This window comes from Lathyrus oleraceus, chromosome 6, assembly GCF_024323335.1.
Source record: "Lathyrus oleraceus cultivar Zhongwan6 chromosome 6, CAAS_Psat_ZW6_1.0, whole genome shotgun sequence".
Lineage (NCBI taxonomy): Eukaryota > Viridiplantae > Streptophyta > Magnoliopsida > Fabales > Fabaceae > Lathyrus > Lathyrus oleraceus.
Window position 1 is genome coordinate 517318100 of NC_066584.1, and position 21675 is coordinate 517339774.

Here is a 21675-nt window from a genome sequence, read left to right on the forward strand (position 1 = left end):
AACCAAAGAAAAAAATAAATTCTGCTCTAAATTTTAGTTCCTTATTAGTGCAAAACAAAGAAGATCTAAAACAAAATCCTTCAAAAATTTAATACAAATTAATAAAATTTCTAATCAGATAGGAACAATTTGTTTGACTTCAAAAAAAGAAAAACGGGCTCCATCTTTCTTCCGGTTGGTTCTAGAAGATATTAGCATAATTGACACAAGTTAGCATTATAACTAAAAAATGCAGTTAGGTTAGTTACCTCAGCAAATACAAATGCAGAGGCGTTCATCTATACAAGTATTCATCCATTATAGCCGCTCTCATAATCTAATGAACAATGAAACCCAAAATCAAAATCAGTGGTTGAATTTGAAATTTATTGCAGCAAAATATAAATAAGGAATGTGAAATCTTATCTTATTCTAATCTCATAATCATAGTAATACTTTATTAGATCAATTAATAACCTGGATGATACAATAATGAACAACATAATATAATATGAACATGAAAATTAATTGATGTTAAGTTGTGAAACTAGCTTAACCTGAACATTGGATAGTTTGTTTTCAAACCTGAAAATAATAACACAAGACCTCTTTCTGAAATTCATTAGTACCTATTTAAAAGAACCACACATAAATCATTTATGAATAATTATTTAGCTACAGAGTTTAACGGTACAAGCAACGGCTTGCGCCCAGTACTTCAACCTAGCCTTAACATCTTCGGGATGATCACCTGGACTCGAGATCTTCCAATTTGCAAACGATGAAGAATCCGACATTGAATAGCATAACTCTAGTGCAGGAAGAGTGTTGCATAGTTCAGGAATCTCATCGTAACTGAAACCGAATCCTAGATCTAAACACCCTTTCAACTCGTCAAGATCCTCATCGGTTAAGCTTTTTGTTCTGGCAAGATCTGCGTCTACGAAACCTTCTAACAGTACTCCCTTCTCCTTTTTCTTTGTAATTTTTCCTTCCCATTCACTGCTTCCACTTCTTTCCACACTTTCCATATTTTTTTGTATTGTATTATCTCTTTCTCTTGGCACCCACTATTTATTTAGTGAGTGAGTTTATGTCTTCGATACAACCAACGATCATGTATGCGATGTTTTATTTCATGTATGCTAGTTTATCCATGTCATGTATGATTTTGTGGCTACTAATTTTATGTGGATTTTTTATTTCTCAATAATTTTATGTGGACCGAATTCATTAGTTGTCATGGACAGCTGGAGATTGATTTCTGGCATCAATATGGAGTACTAAATTATTGCCTATTTCATTCCCATATCTTATGCTAAGATTATACACATATATAACTTCAATTATTTGAAATCATAAAATACATGTTAGTTTTACTCTTTTGTTCCACACTAAATAATTTCATATCAATTAAGAAAAATAAATAATTAAAAGACATTTTTACTAAAATACCCTTAAAAATAATAAAAGTAATATTAATTAGAGGTTAAAATTAAAAAAGATGTATTAGAAATTGAAATTGACCTTTCATTTTCGATGTTTTTTTATTTTAAATGGGTCGTTTATTATGAGACTGAGAGATTAAAAAGTTGGACTCATATAAAATTGATAGTTGCGTAGAAATATTAATGAATTTAATATAATTAAATTTGAATATCTCACTTATTCATCTTTAAAAAAATGAATTTTAACTACTAAACTACTCAAAAAATAATTATATCAAATTCATTTATACATACATAAAATGAAGACTAATCTATAAAAAATGGATATATTTAAAATATAGAGAATATCTTTAATTAATTTTTATTATAGTATTGTTTAAGGTTTTTCAAAACTGATTTTTATAATATTATATATTTTTGAGTAAAAAAGTTTATATAATTTTTTTTATAAAAGTTTTAAATAATTTGATTTGAATAGTTATTCTTAAAATGTTATTTTAGATATTTTATTATATTATTGAAACATTTTTTAACATTAAAATTTTAAAAAATTTACTTAATAAATAGTTTTTCAAAAAAAATATTTTTGAAATATAACTATTTAAAAAAATTATTATTTTGATTATGATTTGATCTTCAATATATTTTTTAAGTTATCAGATTTTAAAATTAATCTTTGAGTTTAAAAAGAACAAAGTTAAAAAAAATTATAATATTATAAAAAACATTTTTTAAAATACAAAAAAACATTTTATTTTTTAAGTATAGAAATTTAGTTATACTCTCTTATTATAATGCTGAATATAAATGGAGTTTGTATAAAATAGAATCTATTTTAATCACATAGAGAATTTGAAGTTCTAAATCACATATTTAATTAGAAAATTTTGTTGTAGGAGTCCTTTTTTAATGAATTGGATATTCATGCCGTTGCAATGATTTTTGGGCAAAGCTATAGTAATTCATGCTATCTCATTTAAATGTTGTTGGATTTTAGGATTCTCCTTTTGCATGACATAACATAACTTCTATTTAGTCATGTTAATTTAAAAGCATATATTAATCATTTTAAAATTCAAATTTTAAAATTGGATACTCAATTTTAAGATAAGGTGGTATTTATACATTATATTAATTATAATTGTTTTTATGATGGAAGTTGCTAATTTTGAATTGAGTAAAAATAGATTATTTCGAAAAAAAATTAACATTAAAATTTCAAAATAATTATTTAATAAATAGTTTTTCATAAAATTATTTTTGAAATATAATTTTTTTTTTAAATTGTTATTTCGATTATGATTTGATTTTCAATAATATAGTGTTTAAACTATCGGATTTCAAAATTAATCTTTGAGTTTAGAAAAAATAAAATTAAATAAATTTGTAATATTATAAAAAATATTTTTATAAAAATATTTTTTAAAATAAAAAAATATTCTATTTTTAAAGCTAAAATAATCCGATGTAATCTTTTTCAATATAGAAATTTAATTATACATTTTCGGTATAGAAATTTAGTTATGCTTTCTTATTACAATGCTAAATATAAATGGAGTTCGTATAAAATAAAATCTATTTACATCGCATAGAGAATTTAAAGTTCTAAATCACATATTTAATTAGAAAATTTTGTTCTAGGAGTATTAAATATTTGGGTACATATCCTTTTTTTTTAATGAATTGGATATTCATGCAGTTGCAATGATTTTTTGGCAAAGCTATACTAGATTCATGCTATCTCATTTAAATGTTGTTGGATTTTAGGATTCTCCTTTTGCATGACATAACATGACTTCAATTTAGTCATGTTAATTTAAAAGCATATATTAATCATTTTAAAATTCAAATTTTAAAATTGGATACTCAATTTTAAGATAAAGTGGTATTTATACATTATATTAATTATAATTGATTTTGTGACGGGAGTTGCTAATTTTTTATCAGATCATTTTGAATTAAATAAAAATAGATTATTTTATCTCGTTAATTCAGCCTGCATATTGCAAGAATATTTGTGATACTTTATTTATTCACCTTGAAAAAAGTTATAGTCATTAGATTGCTAGACTATAATTTTTATAATTTAGAATGAAATAAGTATAGTAATGAAATAAAATTTAGAATGGAGAAAGTAAAATAATAAAATATAATTATGTATTTATTTATCAACAATAAAAGGTAAGAGAACACAACACGTTGTTGTGTAATTGGTCACATATTAACGAAAAGACAATATGGGGTAATGGATTGGTAGGTGGGGTGGGGTTAATGATCAGCCAATGGATTGTATAAATTTTGTGGTAGGGTTTGATAAATTAATGTAGGGGGATTAAGGGGAGACAAATTCTTTAATTAATGTTGAAATTTTGTTGAGTAATATAGGTACATCAAGTAAATTTTAAATAAATTTTATTTTAATATGTTAAATATAACAAGATGCACATTATTATATAATTAGTTTAAGAGATTAATATCTCTTTAACCGCCATGTAATTTTCTTTTTAAATTTTACATAGGTATATATATAATCAATTCTTTTTATAATGTTATTTTTTAATATTTATTTTAAAATTATTTTAATAAATATTTATTTGAAGGAATTTATAAAAAAAAATGTTATGGAGCAAATATATTTCATAATATTGTTATCACATTTTAGTTTTGATATTTTATTTTATGTGCCTATAAGATATTAAGTGAACTAGTTAAAAAGCGAAAGAGTTAAATAATTGAGATTTAAACTCTGGTATACTGAAAATAATCAGATTGAGAGATTGGGTGGACAATATTGCGGACAAGGAATGTAAGAAATATATTATGGATGTGAAAAGAGTCGTTGATCAAATGATTATTTTAAAATTTGTAGTGGAACAAGACAACTTTAATGTTATTATTGCTTACGCACTTCCGAATATACCCCATGAAGAGTTTTTTTTTCCTATGATAAGATCTAAATGGACATGTAAGGAGCGTCCCAAGAAGGTTTGAGACCGTTCATGAATGGTATGATTTAAGGGAGGTAAATGCGGAGATAAATCCATCTTGGAGTTTTGTCTGATTTGGATATTACTATAGCAAATATCTGGTTTAGGAAAAGAGATGAGCATCTTATCACATATAAAAAGGGTGTCATGTTCTCATATAGATTTATTTCATATTAGGAAGTCAGATATGAATATTTGCTTGGACTGCAAATTATTCTGGAAGAGAGTTTGACTATCCAATATATAGTATTTGTGGATGTAAGAATCAGGGGGAGATCGAAGAGAAAAAGTCACATGGGAGCGCCACATATCATGTAATGGTATTTGAAGGGTGAAAGTTGGAGACCATAACATCCCTCAAGTCACATTATTTAAATATTTTAGACTTGTAATATAAAATAATAGAGAAATAGAAGGGGTGTAAACCATCAAATTTTAGTTGGGTGGCTAAAATATAGGAGAGCTTCACGGGTTTTATATGATAGAAAGGTACCAGTTAAGCTAAAGGGAAAATTGTATCGGACAAGATTTGTAATGTCGTACTAGATAGAATGTTGGAAAAATAAGAATTCACACGGGAATAAAGTAACTAAATGTGTAGTAATAATAACAAGATATGGTTAGAAATGAAAATATTAGAGAGAGCATTGGGGTAACATCTATAATATAGAAGATGGTAGAAAATAAACTTATGTGATTTGAACATGTAGAGAAGATTTGTAATCATGTCGTAAGGATAGTATATCAAATGGAAAGAAGTCAAACAACTAAAGAAAGAGAAAGATTTGAAAAAACTATAAGTGAAGTTATTAAAATAGATCTCAAAATTAATGATTTTTGGATATAAGCATATAAGGATATGACAAAAGTCGATTCAAGTAGCCGATTTTACGGAATAAGACTTGGTTGTTGTTGCTGCTTGGTTCTTTTAAATAATTTTCTTTTTTTATTTATTATTTAATTGTAATCTTTGTAAAATTGATTTATATGAAATTTAATGTAATATGTAGAATAAAATAATACAAACTATGAAAACTATTGAAACAAATAAATTTAGAAGTTCTAAAAATTTATTAATTAATTTATATTTAATATCTACTTTCAAAAAGTTCTAATATATTAATATTTTTCCTCTAGAAAATAATTTAATGAATTTTATAATATTTTATTCACGTGTTATGAGTATGGGAATGATTTATATGAAATACTTTTAAAGTGAATATATTAATATTCAGTGGGAATATATTTATATTCTTATATAAATAAAAAATAATAGGTTTTATAATTGATTAAAAATATTAGTTAAAAAAGTTAATTTTCTAGACTTAAAAAAATATGTGTAAAATTTACTAAAATATCTTTGTTAATATTTTATAGATTAACTATTATATTCAAAAAATTTAAAATTAAATAAAAAATATATAAATACTAGCATTAAAAAAACTTTAAGAATATCAACTTTTATTTATAATGATAACCAAAAATTGAGTTTTATTTGTAACTGTATTTTAGTTAAAATATTTTCATCATTATTTTATTCATATGATTTTTAATTTGTTTCAAATATTCTCTTTGATCTTAAATATAAACAAATATTTTTTTAAATAAAGTTATTAAATAATTGGTATATTTAGCTTCAAATATTGATCAAGTATAAATTATTTAATTAATAAAAAAAAGACTTTTATCTGTATTTAAAATATGAGGAAATAGTCAACTAGATTTATATTTGTTATTGGGAGATAGTGAGAAGTATTGTAAAAGAAAAAGTAGGAAGATGGGAAATAAAACATTGAAAATTAACATAACTTTAATTTGTCATTTGCATTTGGGTTTTGTTCCAATCAGAGTAACTGAATCTATGGTATTTGTCTTGTCTCATTGGTAATGGAATAGCATGTGGGTTTCTATGAAAATTCAAATGCCGAAGACAACTCGTTAGTATTTATCTTAGAGTTGATTGCGGTTTGAAATTTGAACGCACCACAAGACTACAAATTCAATTTTAAAATCAGATCAAATGCAAGAAAATATGTCTAGATTATAAAATCAGGATTCACCATATGGTATATATACATAATACACATAATATACAATCTTAAAAATTTATTTGAATATAGAAATCTAAATTTACTCATTAATTATCATATAATTAATCCTTTGTTTTCTTGTAGTCGTGTCTGGATATTGAAATTTGGATTCATCCTATACATATTCATATAATTGTTTTACTTTGACGTGTTTAGTTAACAGCATATCAGGTTTATTTATATAAGTTTTAGATTATGGACCATACAAATGCAATCATGTCTCGAGACTTAATTCAAAGATTGAAATCTATATTCATCCCTTTTAACATGTGTGAAGAAGACACAAGTAAGCATGTCACACATGTGTCTTTAGAGATTGAAATCCAACTCACGCCCCTTTTTTATCATGTACGAAGGAGACACACAATAAGGCATGTCCTAGAAGTGTCTTTGGAGATTAAAATCTGGATTCACCACCTTTTTATCATGTATAAAGTAGACACGAGCAAGCATATTTCATGGGTTTCTTTGAAGATTGAAATCTAAATTCATCCTTATTTTCTCTAGACCAAATGATAGTACTTGTTTCAATATTTATACAAGTAATGTTAGATATATATTAAAACATCAAAATATATCTTGATTACAACTGTTATGGGTCGGCCAAAGGCCTAACAAGAGAAAACCCCACATCTGATCCAAGTCTTAGACATCTGAATCAATTCTCATATATAAAGTATCCCACATGAAGAAAATGGTGTGATTCAAATTCATCCTAACTCTCATATTACTCCATTATTCTCTCACTGACTTGAGTGTTTAGTATTAAGCTTGTATGACATCCCCTCATCATCCCATCAAAAGCACTTGAGGAAATAAGGAAGAAAGTTGATGAAATAACCAACATAGTCAATCTTGATGTACTGAAGGACGAAGCTGCAAGGCGATGTGCTTAATATATTTACAAGAGGACAGATGAAGACCTTGAGGACGATTTTGGACGGCGAGTTCAAAGTTGTATAGCGCGATGATAATCTGGCGCAACCAATTCGAGTAAGGGTTGATTTACAACCCAGAGTAAAGAAATGGCTCATTGAGTTCCTAAAGGTCAATGCCAGCCTCTTCGTAATTTCTCCTCACGAGATGTCGTGAACAGGCCCAAGTATGGCACGCCATCAGTTAAATATTGATTCTTGTGCTTGCTATGTATCCCATTGAAAGAGGCTTTAGTCCCCTAAAAAGGTCGAACCAACCACAAAGATAATCCAAGGTTTACTCGATGCTAACTTTATCTCATAAGTTAAATATATTAAATGGCTTTCCAAAGACTCATATCCACTTGGAAATATAAATAAGCTGGAGGATAATGTAACTAGATATAAGCTTATTTCAGGGGTAAAACAATTTTGAGTTTATTAAATCTAATATGGATTGCTTATTTCACTAAACCATATATTGAACATATAACTTCTCAAAATTGGTTAGGAAAATAATTATATGAATAATTATGTTATATTTGAAGAACAACTTACATTGATTAGTGATTTTGAAGCATCGTGCAACTCATCATTCATCTCACATATTTTATGGTTAAAATCTCTCCAATGTTTTAAGTTATTTATTCAACACTTCTTTTCTACTTATTCATTCTTGAAAGCATAAAATTTGATGTTTTGAAAAATGAACAAATATGGAAGAAAGTTGAACGAAAACTAGAAGTATTGGAATGATATCATGAGTAAATCTCTACACCCGAGCTTTGGAAAAAGAAGAGAGAATACATAGTTTAGAATTGGAAGTTGTGTAGTGTTAGTCCCCAAGGGCCTCTCCTTGTGTTCCTAGCATGAAGACTTTCCCTAGAGTAGACATATTCGTAAGTCTCATTATAAGACAGCTAGCCTATCACATAAAGTTTATTCATGAAGGGTCCATGACTCTAGGACCCCACTTAGGACTATTTTCTTCTTTAGTGGTTGTGTAATGTTAGTCTCCGAGGACCACTCCTTGTGCTGCTAACATGAAAACCCCGTTCAGAATAGGCATTTATGTCACTCTTGTCATAAGGCGACTAACCTTTTGTATGACGCTGATAAGATTATAGTCCATGATTCGGAGAACCTTATCCAAAGCCTATAAACTATCCTATGAGTGGTTTGTGGGTAGAAAGCGTAGAATTGTCAACTATAGGAAACCTACATATTAGGTTGTTTTAGAAATACTCGTGTTATCCCGAATCTATACCTATATTGCTTTTACTTTGCATACCAACATACAAAAAAACATTCATGCATTCACATTTCATCAGCATGCATTGGATATCATTCTTAAAATACCAAAAAAAAACTCATTCATCCTTTGTCCATAACCAGCAAGTTGATTCTCGGCACACGTTTAGAACAAAGAACCATGTCTCAGGAGATGGTGAACGAGCTAAGGAAAGGTCAAGAAGCATTGAAAGAGGAACTCAATATTTTGAAAATCCAGATGGGATGGATCTTGGAAACTCTACAAGCCTTGTTGAGAAAAGAGGGTCGCCCTGTACCCATTACTGCAACAAAGGGAGCTACTACTCCACATCCATCAAGTGTTACCCCAAATTAAGGGAAATTCCATGTGGCAACTCATTATTTACCGGCATATGGCCTTTCCTCAGGATGTCATCATCAACATCCTCTGGCAATTCCTCTTCAAAATCACTGACGTCAGGTTCGGAACAAAAATCATAATTAGAACAAGGGGAATAAAGCTCATGACGACCCGATTCCGATGCCGTATAATAAGCTCTACCCGCAACTGGTCCAAAATTCTTTGGTGACTCCTCGATATATCACACCTACGTCACCATACCTGTCGTGGTAAACGCAACATGTGAATTCCATAAAGGGGCAGTACGACATGACCTAGATTCTCGCTTAGCGCTAAAAGCCTTGGTACTATACCTGATCAATAACAAGAGGATTATTGGAATCTAGCATTCCGACAAAACTCACGAATGATCGGTCCTAAGGAACGCATCTTGGGATAGCCACTCATTCTTTTCTTTTGCTCTCAAAACACTTAATAAATTTGGACTAAAAAAGACCGTTGGGATCTAGCATTCTGGCCCAAATCTTTGAACAATTGATTTCGAGACACATGCCTTGTTCTTATCGAGCATTCGTTGTCCATCAAATAATTTTCTTAATAATATTGAATGAAAAAAGACCGTTAAAATCTAGAATTCCGGTGGAACCCCGAATGATTGATCCTGAGACTTGTGTCTCGTTCTCATCAAAATGTTCGTCATTCACCTATAAAATACATCCAACCAATCAAACGTTTTTCCACACCACCGTGCGATCTCAAAAACCTTTTAAAAAATGAAAGTTATTTTGTCTCGAGATGATGCAAAGCAATTCTTCACCCACAACCTTTTAGTTGAGATAAGTGATGTTTTCCCGTGAATGTTGATATGTAGAAATCCATCCAATGGATGCAAACGCCTGCTCCTCATCTATTTTGAGTAAAACAATTTTTTTCATTGATTGATACAAGATAGCTTTCACTAAAACTGACCAATAAATAAAATATTTTTCTACTCAAAACTACGTATGCCTTGAGTTCTCTATTGCACCCAGAGATACGTAGGAGTGAGACCTGCAATCTCGTCGGGCACAATAAAAAAAATTTTACGACCCCTTTCTTTTTCTCTTTACACTTTTAATAATCTGGAAAAAAACAATTAACATAAGCTAACATTCAAATCGCAAGTTTAACTAAAAGGTTCATGTTGAGTACAACGGACGTGAGGGGTGCTAATATTTTTCCTTTGTGTAATCGAATCCCGAACCCAAATATGGTCGAGACGACCATGTTCTTTTCCAAAGGTTTTATCGATATTTTCCTATTACTTCATTGGAATAAATAAAGTTCGGTGGTGACTCTGTTTGTACATTTTTTTCGTGAGCATGCAATGCACTTCGCAAAGGATCGTATTTTTCGAGGTACGATAAAGCAAAGTTTCATAATTTAAATATGTTGTTAGTCTCTATCAATATATCATATTTTAGTTTCAATTTATATTATTTTGTATTATGTGTTTATAAGAAATTAAGTGAACAAGTGAAAAAGCGAAAGAATTATACAAATTCGGGATTTAAGCTTTGGCTTATAGGAAAAGTTAGATTGAAAAATGGGATGAGGATTATTATGGATAAGGAGTGTAAGAAGGATACTATGGATGTAAAAAGAGAAAAAGATAGAATCATAACCTTGAAATTTATATTGGAACAAGAGACCTTTATTGTCATTAGTGGTTATGCAACTTAGGTTGGGTTAGAATAACACTTTAAGTTAAAAAAATTGGAGGATTTTGAAGGTTTAATTCAGGATATACCCCAATGAGTGAAGCCTTTTCTATGAGGGGATCTAAATTGACAAGTAGGGAACGTAACAAAAGGTTTTGAGAACGTGTATATGAGTATGATCAAGGGGTAAATGTGGAGGGAAAATCCATCTTGGAGTTTTTGTCAGCTTTGGATCTTATTATATCAAATACCTGATTTAGGTAAATAGATTAGCATTTTAGCACATATAAAAGTGAGGTGGCATGATACCAAATAGTTTTCTTTCTTATTAGGAAGTCAGATAGGAAGATTTTCTTGAACTATAAAGTTATTCTGAAAGAGAGCGCGACTACCTAACATAGAGTATTGGTTATGAAAGTATGAATCAAAGGGAAAACAAATATAAGAAGTAACATGGGAGGGCCACAAATAAAGTGGTGGCATTTCAAGGGTAAACAATAAGGAACTTTCCATCACAAGATCTTAGAGGGGGTTTGGAAAATTACAAGGAAATGAAAATGATATGTGAAATAAGAAGGTCTAAGAGATTAGAAAAGTTGATAAAGACACACTTGGAGAATCAAGAGGTTTGAGACCTAGGAGTAAAGAATTGTGGTGGTGGAATGAAAGTGTTTAGAGTAAAGTTAGAGTAAAAAAGGATTGTTATAAAGAACGGTCAAGGTGTAAAAATTATGGAACTTGGAAATAGTATAAGAAATCTAAGAATGAGACCAAGAAGGTGGCGAGTGAAGCAAGAACCCAATATTTTGACGTTATGGATATTTAGGAATCAATGAGGGAGAAAAATATATATACAGGCTTGCGAAGGGAAGAGAAAGAAAGACAAGAGATTTGAATCATGTGAAGTATATTAAAGATGAATAAGGCAAAGTTTTGGTTCAGAAAGAAGATATAAATGATAGGTGGAAAACATATTTCTATAATTTATTTAATGAAGGATATGATATCTCACCGGACTCTAGTAGACTCGACATTAGAGAAGAAGATTGAAACAATAATTATTACTGTCGGATTCAAAAACAAGAAGTAAATGGTGTTTGAAAAGGGTGAGTAGCAGTAAGGCAGTTGAGCTAAACAAAATATCTATGGAAGTGTGGAATTTTTTTTCACATTAAGGTATTGAGTTGCTCACCAAACTCTTTAATGATATTGTGAGGTCAAAGCAAAAGTTCGATTAATGAAGAATAAGCACTTTAGTTCCAATCTATAAGAGCAAAGGGGATATATAAAATTATGAAAATTATAGGGGGATTAAAATTATGAGTCATGCCATGATTTTTTGGAAAATGTTGATTGAACGGAGACTAAGAAAAGAGACGAAAGCGCTGAGAATCAATTTGGTTTTATACCTGGAAGGTTGATCGTGGAAGTGATCCATCTACTACAATATGTGATGGAGTAGTATCAGTTGGACCAACAAGATTTGCATTTAATTTTTATTGACTTGGAGAAAGCGTATGATAAAGTGCTTCAAGAGATTTTGTTGAAAGCCCTAGAGAATAAAGAGGTTAAGATTAGGGTTGTTCATGGTACATTTCACTGAGAAAATTGAACTGAACTAAACTAAACTAAACCATAGTAAGAGTTCACTAGAACATAACCGTTTCAATGTACTTAGAACCAAATTGAACCAAAATTATTGTTTTGGTATATCGTTTTGAAATTCCGAATCGTATCCTTAGAAGATAATTTTTTCTAAACCGAATTGTTTGTTAAGAACCCAACTGTTAAACTACTTTTAGAATTTTATTTTTAAAAATTAAAACTTGTTTTTAGTATTTCTTTCATTTTTTATTTCGGTTTCAATTTCAGTTCGATTTACTTGTCAAATTGGTTCGGTCATAGAACTGTTTGTATAATATGGTTTGGTTCACTAGCCAAACATAACAATTCGGTTATTTTAACTTCAGTTTAGTTCAGTTTGATTCATAGTTTTTTTGAACAGTCATAGTTATGATTGCATATATTTGGGTTATCCAAGATATATATAAAAGGGTGTCGGATAGTGTGTGGATACAATATGGAGAGGCAAAAGATTTCTCCATTACAATAAACTTGCATCAATGTTCAACCTAAAGCCCCTATATTTTTATCTTAATTTTGGATGTACTCACAAAACACATTCAATAGTAGCAGCGAGATGCATGCTTTTTATAAATGATATAGTCCTCGAGAATAAACGTTTTTAATATAGAGGTGAAGGTTGAAGACCATATCATCCCTCGAGTCACACGTTTTAAATATCTTGGGTCCGTAATACAAAATGATGGAGAAATAAAAAGGTATGTAAACCATCAGATTTAAGTTGGGTGACTGAAATGAAGGAGGGCTTCAGGGATTTTATGTGACATAAAGGTATCTCTTAAGTTGAAGAGAACATTTTATCAGACTAGAGTAAGACCTACAATGTTGTACGAGATAGAATAATCAGTGACTAAAAATCAACATGAAAATAAAGTAAGTGTAATAGATATGATGATGTTTCATTGGATGTGTAGCAAGACTAGACATGATATGATTAAAAATGAAAATATTATAGAGAGGGTTGGGGTAACATCTATAGTAGGTTTAGATGGTTTGAGCATGTAGAGAAAAGACCTTTAAATTTTGTGTTAAGGAGAGTTGATAAAATGGAAAGAAGTCAAACAACAACAGAAGAAAGAGGAAGACTTAGAAAGATAATAAAAGAAATTATTAAAAAAAATCTCAAGATTAATAATTTGGAGATAATATTATTAGTGAATATTAATCTATGTAGTTGCCCACTTAGTAGGATAAGACTTAATTATTGTTGATTGGTTCTTTTAAATATTTTCATTATTTTTTTTATTTAGTTTTAAGTTTGTAAAATTGATTTATATGATATTTCATGTAATATGTAGAATAAAATAATACAAACTATGAAAACTATTGAAACAAATAAATTAAGAAGTTCTAAAAATTTATTAATTAATATATATTCAATTGTTTTTCTCAGAAAAATAATTTACTCAATTTTATATCATTAATTCAATAATTTATTCACATTTTATGAGTATTGGAGATGCTTTAAATAAATACTTTATCGGTCTTAAAAGTGAATATATTAATATTTTTCTTTTTACTAATATTAATAATATTTTGATAATTATTATGAATTAAAAATAAAATTAAAAATAAAAAATTAATTGATTTGGTGATAGTTGACGATAGATTTGATATACATGATCATTATTCGATTTTTCGCAATTGCAATCAACGGAATGCTAGAACCATTTGATGTCATAATTGATTATGAATTGGATTAGTCGGTTAAAAAGACCAGATATGAATAGTGAAAACTAAAAAATAAATTACAATTAATTAAAAAAAAGTAGGAGAATAGGAGAAGCATCGTAAAAGAAAAAGTAGGAGGATGGGTTCCGGACTGGGCCATGACCCTAGGCACGGCACGGCCCAATGCTCGCCAAGCCCACGTCCAAACGGCCATGTCCACACGACCACGAGGACACGTCAGGTGGACGACAGTCCGCCCGACGAACGTCTCCCCGGCCCCTTAAACACGTGTCGGACAGCGAGCGGGTTCTCCCCATACGATCTCCATCCACTCACCGTCAACCCACGTCGCGGGCACCTCAGGTGTGTCGGGCAGAGCCCTAACGGCATCCCACTCACCACGTCACCCAACTCCCCTATATTGTCGCCTTAGGGATAGGGGCAGTTGGACCAGGGGGCAGACTTTGGTCTAGGTCTTAACGCTTCTTACGCGTCCCCTGGCAGCTCCTCCTTGGGCCTAGCTAATCCAGCCCATTAGGAGCCTTGGCCCAGCGCTGGGGGCTCACTATAAATACCCCTTTCATGGCAAAGGGGCAGGTATTCTAACTCACACTCTGATAACCTCATTCTGTACCTTTTCTGACTTAAGCATTGGAGCACCTTGCAGGTACACCCCCCTCTCATTTCATTCTCCGGCCCATTAACCAAGACCGTGGAAGGCCCTCCTGATCAGGTGAGATCAGTGGCGCCGTCTGTGGGAACTAGCTATCCCCATCTTCATCAAACGAGGATCAAAAGCTCATTCATTTCTGTCCTTCCAACATGGCCGGAGAACAACATAGCGATCACAGCCGTCCCCTCGTCAACTACAACATGGACGACGGCCCGCCATCCCATGAGGCGGACGTTCGGGACGGTCATCCATCCACCCCGTCTCCAGAGCCCCAAAACAACGGAGATGTCTCTCACGCCCACAATTTAGGGGCAGAGACATTTCATCCCATTCCCGTTCCCATTGAAGGAGACGCCGTAATGATTGCCATGGTGAATGCCCTCAATCAGGCCGGTTCTATGCTCCACCAGCAGCACGAACGAATCATGGCCCTCGAAGCCGAACGACAAGAGGCCCGGCCCCAGCCGGTGAGTAGGATACAACAACGTCCGGAGCCAACGAAGAAGCGAGGACGTCGCTCTCCCGAACCCCACGCCAGCAGGGCACGCGCCCATCGTGACGGTGGTCGAGCGAGAACATCACCAAGGCGCGGGCACAGCCCCGACAACAACGAACTGTCTCCCTTAAGGAGCGACGAGGAAGATTTGCATTGCCCCCTATCTCGGGCAATAATGGAAGCCCCGCTCCCCAAAGGCATGGAGAAACCGCCAAACCTAGCTGTGTACGACGGGACTACAGATCCCGACGATCACGTCGACAACGTCAACACGATGCTCGACTACCGCAATGATATAACCGGGCACCTCAAATGCCGACTGTTCTCAACGACCCTCAGGAAAGGGGCCATGGCCTGATACAAAAGCTTGGCCCCTGAGTCCATTACGTCATGGAGAGTCATGAGGTCCATGTTCACCCGGCACTTTACAGCTTCCCGTCGTCACCCCAAGACTGAGGCGACCCTTGAAGCCATAGTGCAGAAGAAGAATGAAACACTGCGCTCATACATCGAGCGATTCAACCAGGAAGCTGTCGAGGTAGATACCACCGAGCACATGAAGAAGTATCTCCTCGAGAGAGGTCTCTTACCCGGCAGTGAACTTAGCAGAGCCGTAGGGATCGAGCCTCCCCGCACCTTAAACGAGCTCCTGCATAAAGCCCAGGCCTACATCAGATACGAGGAAAAGCAGGTGGCACACAATGCCCGCAGCGGACGTAACGCTGGGGAGACCGAGCACTCAAAACGCGAGGACACGAGCATTTCCCGTCGCAACGGAGACAGACGAAGAGAAGAAAGACCTCGCGAGCTCCGGGAAGGAAGAGGCCCCGCGGGCAGATATAGCGAGTACACCTTACTGACAGCTCCTCGAGAGCGTATCCTCGCAGAATGTATCAACTCTGAATTTAAGCAGGGCAGGGTCAGGTTCCCAAAACCGTCTGCACCAAAGCCCCACACCGACAAATCAAAGTACTGCCGGTTCCACAGAAGTCACGGGCACGTGACCGAAGACTGCGTCCACCTGAAAGATGCGATTGAAATTTTAATCCAAGAAGGGCACCTGAAGCAGTACACGAGGAAGAACGAAGCTCCCAGACACGACGAGCCAGAGAAGAAGAGACCCCGGGAAAACACACCCCCCGACAACTCTCCCTATCAAGTGGCCCTCTGCGTGTCACGACCGGAAGATTTCTTCCCCCCCGAACCATTGCCCGAGGGCAAGATCACTGCACTCAGCCCCTGGGAAGACTTCCCTACCACACTGGTGATATCAGGAGGAGGAACTAACGGGGAATCCGCGGCCCTCTCCGTCAAACGCAAGTTCGACGAACTCCTACTGACTGCCCCCGAGCAGAAAGCGACATTGACAAAATACCGGGGAAAATCCAACCCAATATCCTTCTTCCTGGAGGAACTCCCGGGCGGATCCCCGAACTCGGCCATCCCACTATTGATTAGAGCAAAGATGGCCCGGTTCGACGTACGACGCATCCTGGTCGACGAAGGCAGCTCAGTGGATATCATGTACGTCCACCTCTTCAAGACTCTGAAGCTAGACAAGACCAACTTAGCCCCCTACGTCGGATCAGATCTCCAAGGATTCAACGGAGCAACAACCAGACCGTGGGGATATGTTGAGCTCCTCGTCACTTTCGGCGAACAAGAAACGGCCAGGGAAGTCAAAATCCAATTCCTGGTCGTAGACTGTCCGTCTCTCTACAATTGCATCTTTGGACGCCCGACACTGGCCGAACTCACTGCGGTCCCATCCACCGTCCACCTGAAGATGAAATACTACACCAAATTGGGACGTGTGTGTTGGTGTAAGCCCTAGAGGCCAATACATTTTGGTACTTGTATCGAATAATAAAAGGCATTCTCTTTATTATGGTTGATTAATAAAGTCCCTGGAATAGATAGTCCGTTTAATGTATTAAGTGTGACTTAATCATGAGAACACATTAAACATAAGGACACTATTCCTAAAGTATCCGTAGTCGAGCTTTAGTGTGAAGTGGGATAACATTAAAGCATTAAGACTATTATGTTTGTAGACTGATGATCACATCTCATGGATCATGGATAAAGAGTTATCAAGTCTTAAACATAGGTATGAATATTAGGAGTAATATTTATACCGGATTGACCCGCTATGAGAATACTATATAGAACGTTATGCAAGGTGTCATAAGTTATTCTCATGGTGATAATAGTGTATTCCACTCTTCGACCTGAAACCACTATGGATCCTAGATGTAGAGTCGAGTGCTTTATTGCTGATCCAACGTTGTCCGTAACTGGATAACCATAAAGACAGTTGATGGGTACTCCACGAAGCATGCTGAGGGACATGAGTGACCTAGATGGAATTTGCCCATCCTGCATAACAGGGTAAATGTCTATGGGCCCAATATTGAACTGGACAAGGATGACACGGTCTATACCTTGTGTTCAATATAGACATAAGGGCAAAAGGGTAATTATACACATAAGTATTATCACAGAAGGTTTTGTCAGATCACTTGACATTTTCGTGTCTTGGGTAGCAGTGATGTGTTGCTAGATACCTCTCACTGTTTATTATATTAAATGCGTGATTTAATATAATTGCCAACGTCACGAAAACCTACAGGGTCACACACAAAGGACGGTTTGATGAGAGATAGAGTAACTAAGGAATACCGTAAGGCACGGTGCCCTTAAGTAAGTTATAGAGCATCGTAAGGTACGATGTACTTGAGTAGAATACGAAATATGGTAAGGTACCATGGGCTTAAGTGATTTTGGGCATATTATAAGATATGGGCCAAAATACACTTAAGTGGGCTTTTTAGCTTGAAGCCCACACAAGTGGTTCTATAAATAGAACCCTTGTGCAGAAGCAAAAATTTGCGGTTGCATTATTTCGTTTTCTCACTTTCTCTCTCTCTCACTCAAAGCCTTCATTCATACCAGCTAGCACTGAGATTGAAGGAATCCGTTCGTGTGGACTGAGTAGAGACGTTGTCATCGTTCAACGTTCGTGATCGTTTCGTGGATCTGCATCAAAGGGTTTTGATCGTTACAAGAGATCTGCACCAAAGGTTTCAATCGTCACAAGAGGTAAATATTCTATCACTGATCATGACCATTCGTAAGGATCTCTAAAGGAGAAATTTTAATTTCCGCTGCACTTTGGGTCGCAAATTCTCCTTCAGTGGTATCAGAGCCACTTACGAAACCATGAATCGGATAGCTGTTTAATTTCTGTATTAATATGATTAAAAGACAGAATGAATCAATTAATTAAACGGGTAATTAAATTTGGTATCATGAGTGTATAAGTTGGATGATTGATGTTGACTATGCTTCGGAATCCGACATTAGTATGGTGAAGCAGCGATACATCGATCGTCCATAGGTTACGCAATTGAGACCGATCAACTTATATATGATATAAGTAATCCTAATGCAAAGTACGGTATATATGATATACTGTTTCTGTTTCGTTCATTCGAACACTAAATGGTTGTTTTCCTTTGAGCGATCAATGATCATTTGCTTCGGAATCCGACATTAGTATGGTGAAGCAATGACCTGTTGATCAATCATACTGAATCAACAATCGAGGTGTGTTTGACGGTCTGAAATTGGCGCATTAGGGTTGGAGACGGCGCAAGGGTTGTGCCGTCAAAGAGTTGTGAATTTAGGGCTTTTGGAACACGTTTGTTGAATGTTTCAAAGTTTGTTATTTTGGCTGCGTGAAGCTCGTGTGACGAGCGTAACAAGCATAACAAACTGGATGCGTGACGGTCGTCACGTGCTTTGTGACGGTCGTCACATTCACAAGTCCAGAAAACTAGGCGTTTCTGTTTTTGGCCCTGTGACGGTCGTAACGTGTTTTGTGTGACGGTCGTCACACTCACGTGGCCTGTGACGGTCGTCACATGCCTGTGACGGTCGTCACACTCACAGAGTCAAAATTTTGGGGTTTCTGATTTTGTGCCTACGCAAGAGTTGTGTTGATGCAAAAACAATGTCCATTTCAAATGAATTGTTCATTAAAATTTTGGACAGGGGCGCTGCCCCTCCAACCCCGCAAGGGCGCTGCCCCTTGACCCCGTCCGCTGATCGGTCAGCGGAACCACCGTCCGCTGACCGGGCAGCGGAAACCCCGACTAACTCTGCGTAGTGTGATCGGTCGCCGAAATTTAATTTGGTTTTAATTAATTAAAGGAATTAAAATTTAATAATAACAATGTGTTTATTATTATTGCCTTGTGGTGATCAGTTATGGCCCTAGTTGTCCTTTATTTTGTTTTGGGTTTTTAAATACGACCTGCGTGTCGTGCCTCTCCTTTTGATCTCTTAATGTAACTTCTTTTCTCATCTCAAACCCTCGTATGTAAAACGAGTTTCTTCTGTAATGTAATGATATGAAGAAAGAGAAGAATTCAATATCAAAGGAGAATAATGATATGAAGAAAGAGAAGAATTCAAGATCAAAGGAGGACAACCTTGAAGATCTTGCTTGGAGAAGCTTAGATCGTTATTAGGTTAGCCTAGGTTCTCTCATTGGCTTGGGAGGACAATTGCGCTAGGGGCCATAACTGTTTCATTGTGTATGTATGTTGATGCATGTGAATGTATGTTGATGCATGTGAGAGACGATTTATATGATAAACAAGCCGGTGAGATCAGTATAATTGCAATTCCCTCAAAATTAAATATTAAGTTTATGCTTTCCAAGTTTTAACACTCATCAAGACTAGTAATGGATAATGTAGGTTTCGCCTACGCGAGGTGCATGATCTATATATTAGTAAGGTGCGATGGGATAATTGTAATATCCAACTGTTAAAACAATGGGTCAAACTTAACTAAACAAATTATAATAATATTATATATGTTTGCTTTCCAAGTTTTAGCACTCATCAAGACTGGTATCGGATATGTAGGTTTCGCCTACGCGAGGTGCATGTTTTGTATTAGTTAAGGTGCGATGGGATAATTGTAATATCCAACTGCTAAAACGATGAGTCAAACTTGATTATAATTTTCTTATATATGTTTAGAAGCAAGAGTTGGGAATAATCCATATGATGGATTGGAATAAGGAGTTATTCACCCAATTGAAATTTTCGAGAGTTGTATGAGATACAATTGGAAGGAGTTCCTACCTAAATAACCTAGTTTTGTGTAATCCGCCTACGCGGACTTAGAACGAAGTGAAATATGGATCTCGACCCTCTAGAAAATCTTCCAACGGGATTTTCCGAATCAAATGATGAGGGTCATTTGTTTTGAGTAAAATAGTGGGAGCATATTTAATTAAAGGCCTGATTAAATATGTCAATGATACTTATATTTTCATTAATCCTTATGTAGATTACCATGACAGCAAACACCTCTAACAACATCTTGAGATCAATCCTTGATAAGGAAAAATTGTCTGGGACAAATTTTCTGGATTGACACCGAAACCTGAGGATTGTCCTCAAACATAATAGAAAGTTGTATGTCTTGGAGACACCTGTTCCTGAAGAGGAACCTCCTAGTTCTGCACCTAAGGCAGAAAGAGATGCTTATAAGAAGCATGTCGATGATGCCAATGAAACTGCTTGTCTCATGCTGGATGTCATGAACTCAGAGTTGCAAAAGCAACATGAGAACATGACAGCGTTCGATATGATCGAACACATGAAGATGCTCTATCAAGAGCAAGCAAGGCATGAGAGGTTTGAAGTTTCAAAAACCCTTTTTCAAGGCAAGTTAGCTGAGGGAGCCCCTATAAGTCCCCATGTGCTCAAGATGATTGGGTATATGGAAGAGCCTGAAAGGTTGGGTTTTCCCCTCGGAAAGGAACTTGCGACTGATTTGGTCTTGCAATCGTTGCCAGATAGTTTCAGTCAATTTGTCCTAAATTTCAATATGATTGATATGGACAAATCTCTTCCTGAACTGCTCGCCATGTTAAGAACTGCCGAGCAGAATCTGAAGACAAAAGGGAAGTCCATTCTGATGATCGGAAATGGAAAGAGACAGAACAAAAGGCCCACCAGGCAGGGTGATAAAGGGAAGGGCAAGGAAGTTGCCAAACCCAGACCCACTGTTACTGTTTTGAGGCCTAGTGGAGGCATAACAAAGGCAGGCACCTGCTTCCATTACGGTAAGACTGGACACTGGAAGAGAAACTGCCCAAAGTACTTGGAAGATGACAAAATCTCCATTCACAGGAAAAGGTGAAAGAGCTAATGATCTTTTGGCCCTCATACATACTGATGTATGTGGACCACTGAACATTCCAGCCAGAGGAGGTTTTCAGTACTTCATTTATCGATGATTTCAGTAGATACGGTTGTGTGTATTTAATGAAACACAAATCAAAGTCCTTTGAAAAGTTCAAGGAATTCAAGAATGAAGTACAAAACCAACTAGGTAAGAATATTAAAACTCTTCGATCAGATCGAGGCGGTGAGTAT

General features: G+C 34.7%; 2 protein-coding genes across 2 annotated transcripts; one reads left to right on the plus strand and one right to left on the minus strand.

Moving 5' to 3' along the window:
* Positions 1 to 9: 9 nt before the first annotated feature.
* LOC127092127 (uncharacterized) lies at positions 10 to 1149 on the minus strand. The gene is made up of 2 exons (XM_051030941.1): positions 731 to 1149; positions 10 to 316 (listed from the first exon to the last, which is right to left on the minus strand). The coding sequence occupies exons 1-2, from the start codon at positions 1008 to 1010 to the stop codon at positions 291 to 293; spliced, it is 306 nt and encodes a 101-aa protein (XP_050886898.1). The 5' UTR covers positions 1011 to 1149; the 3' UTR covers positions 10 to 290.
* Positions 1150 to 15614: 14465 nt separating this feature from the next.
* On the plus strand, positions 15615 to 17048 carry LOC127096527 (uncharacterized). Its single transcript, XM_051035088.1, has one exon. It carries the CDS (start codon positions 15615 to 15617, stop codon positions 17046 to 17048), a length of 1434 nt encoding a protein of 477 aa, XP_050891045.1.
* The last annotated feature ends 4627 nt before the right edge of the window (positions 17049 to 21675 follow it).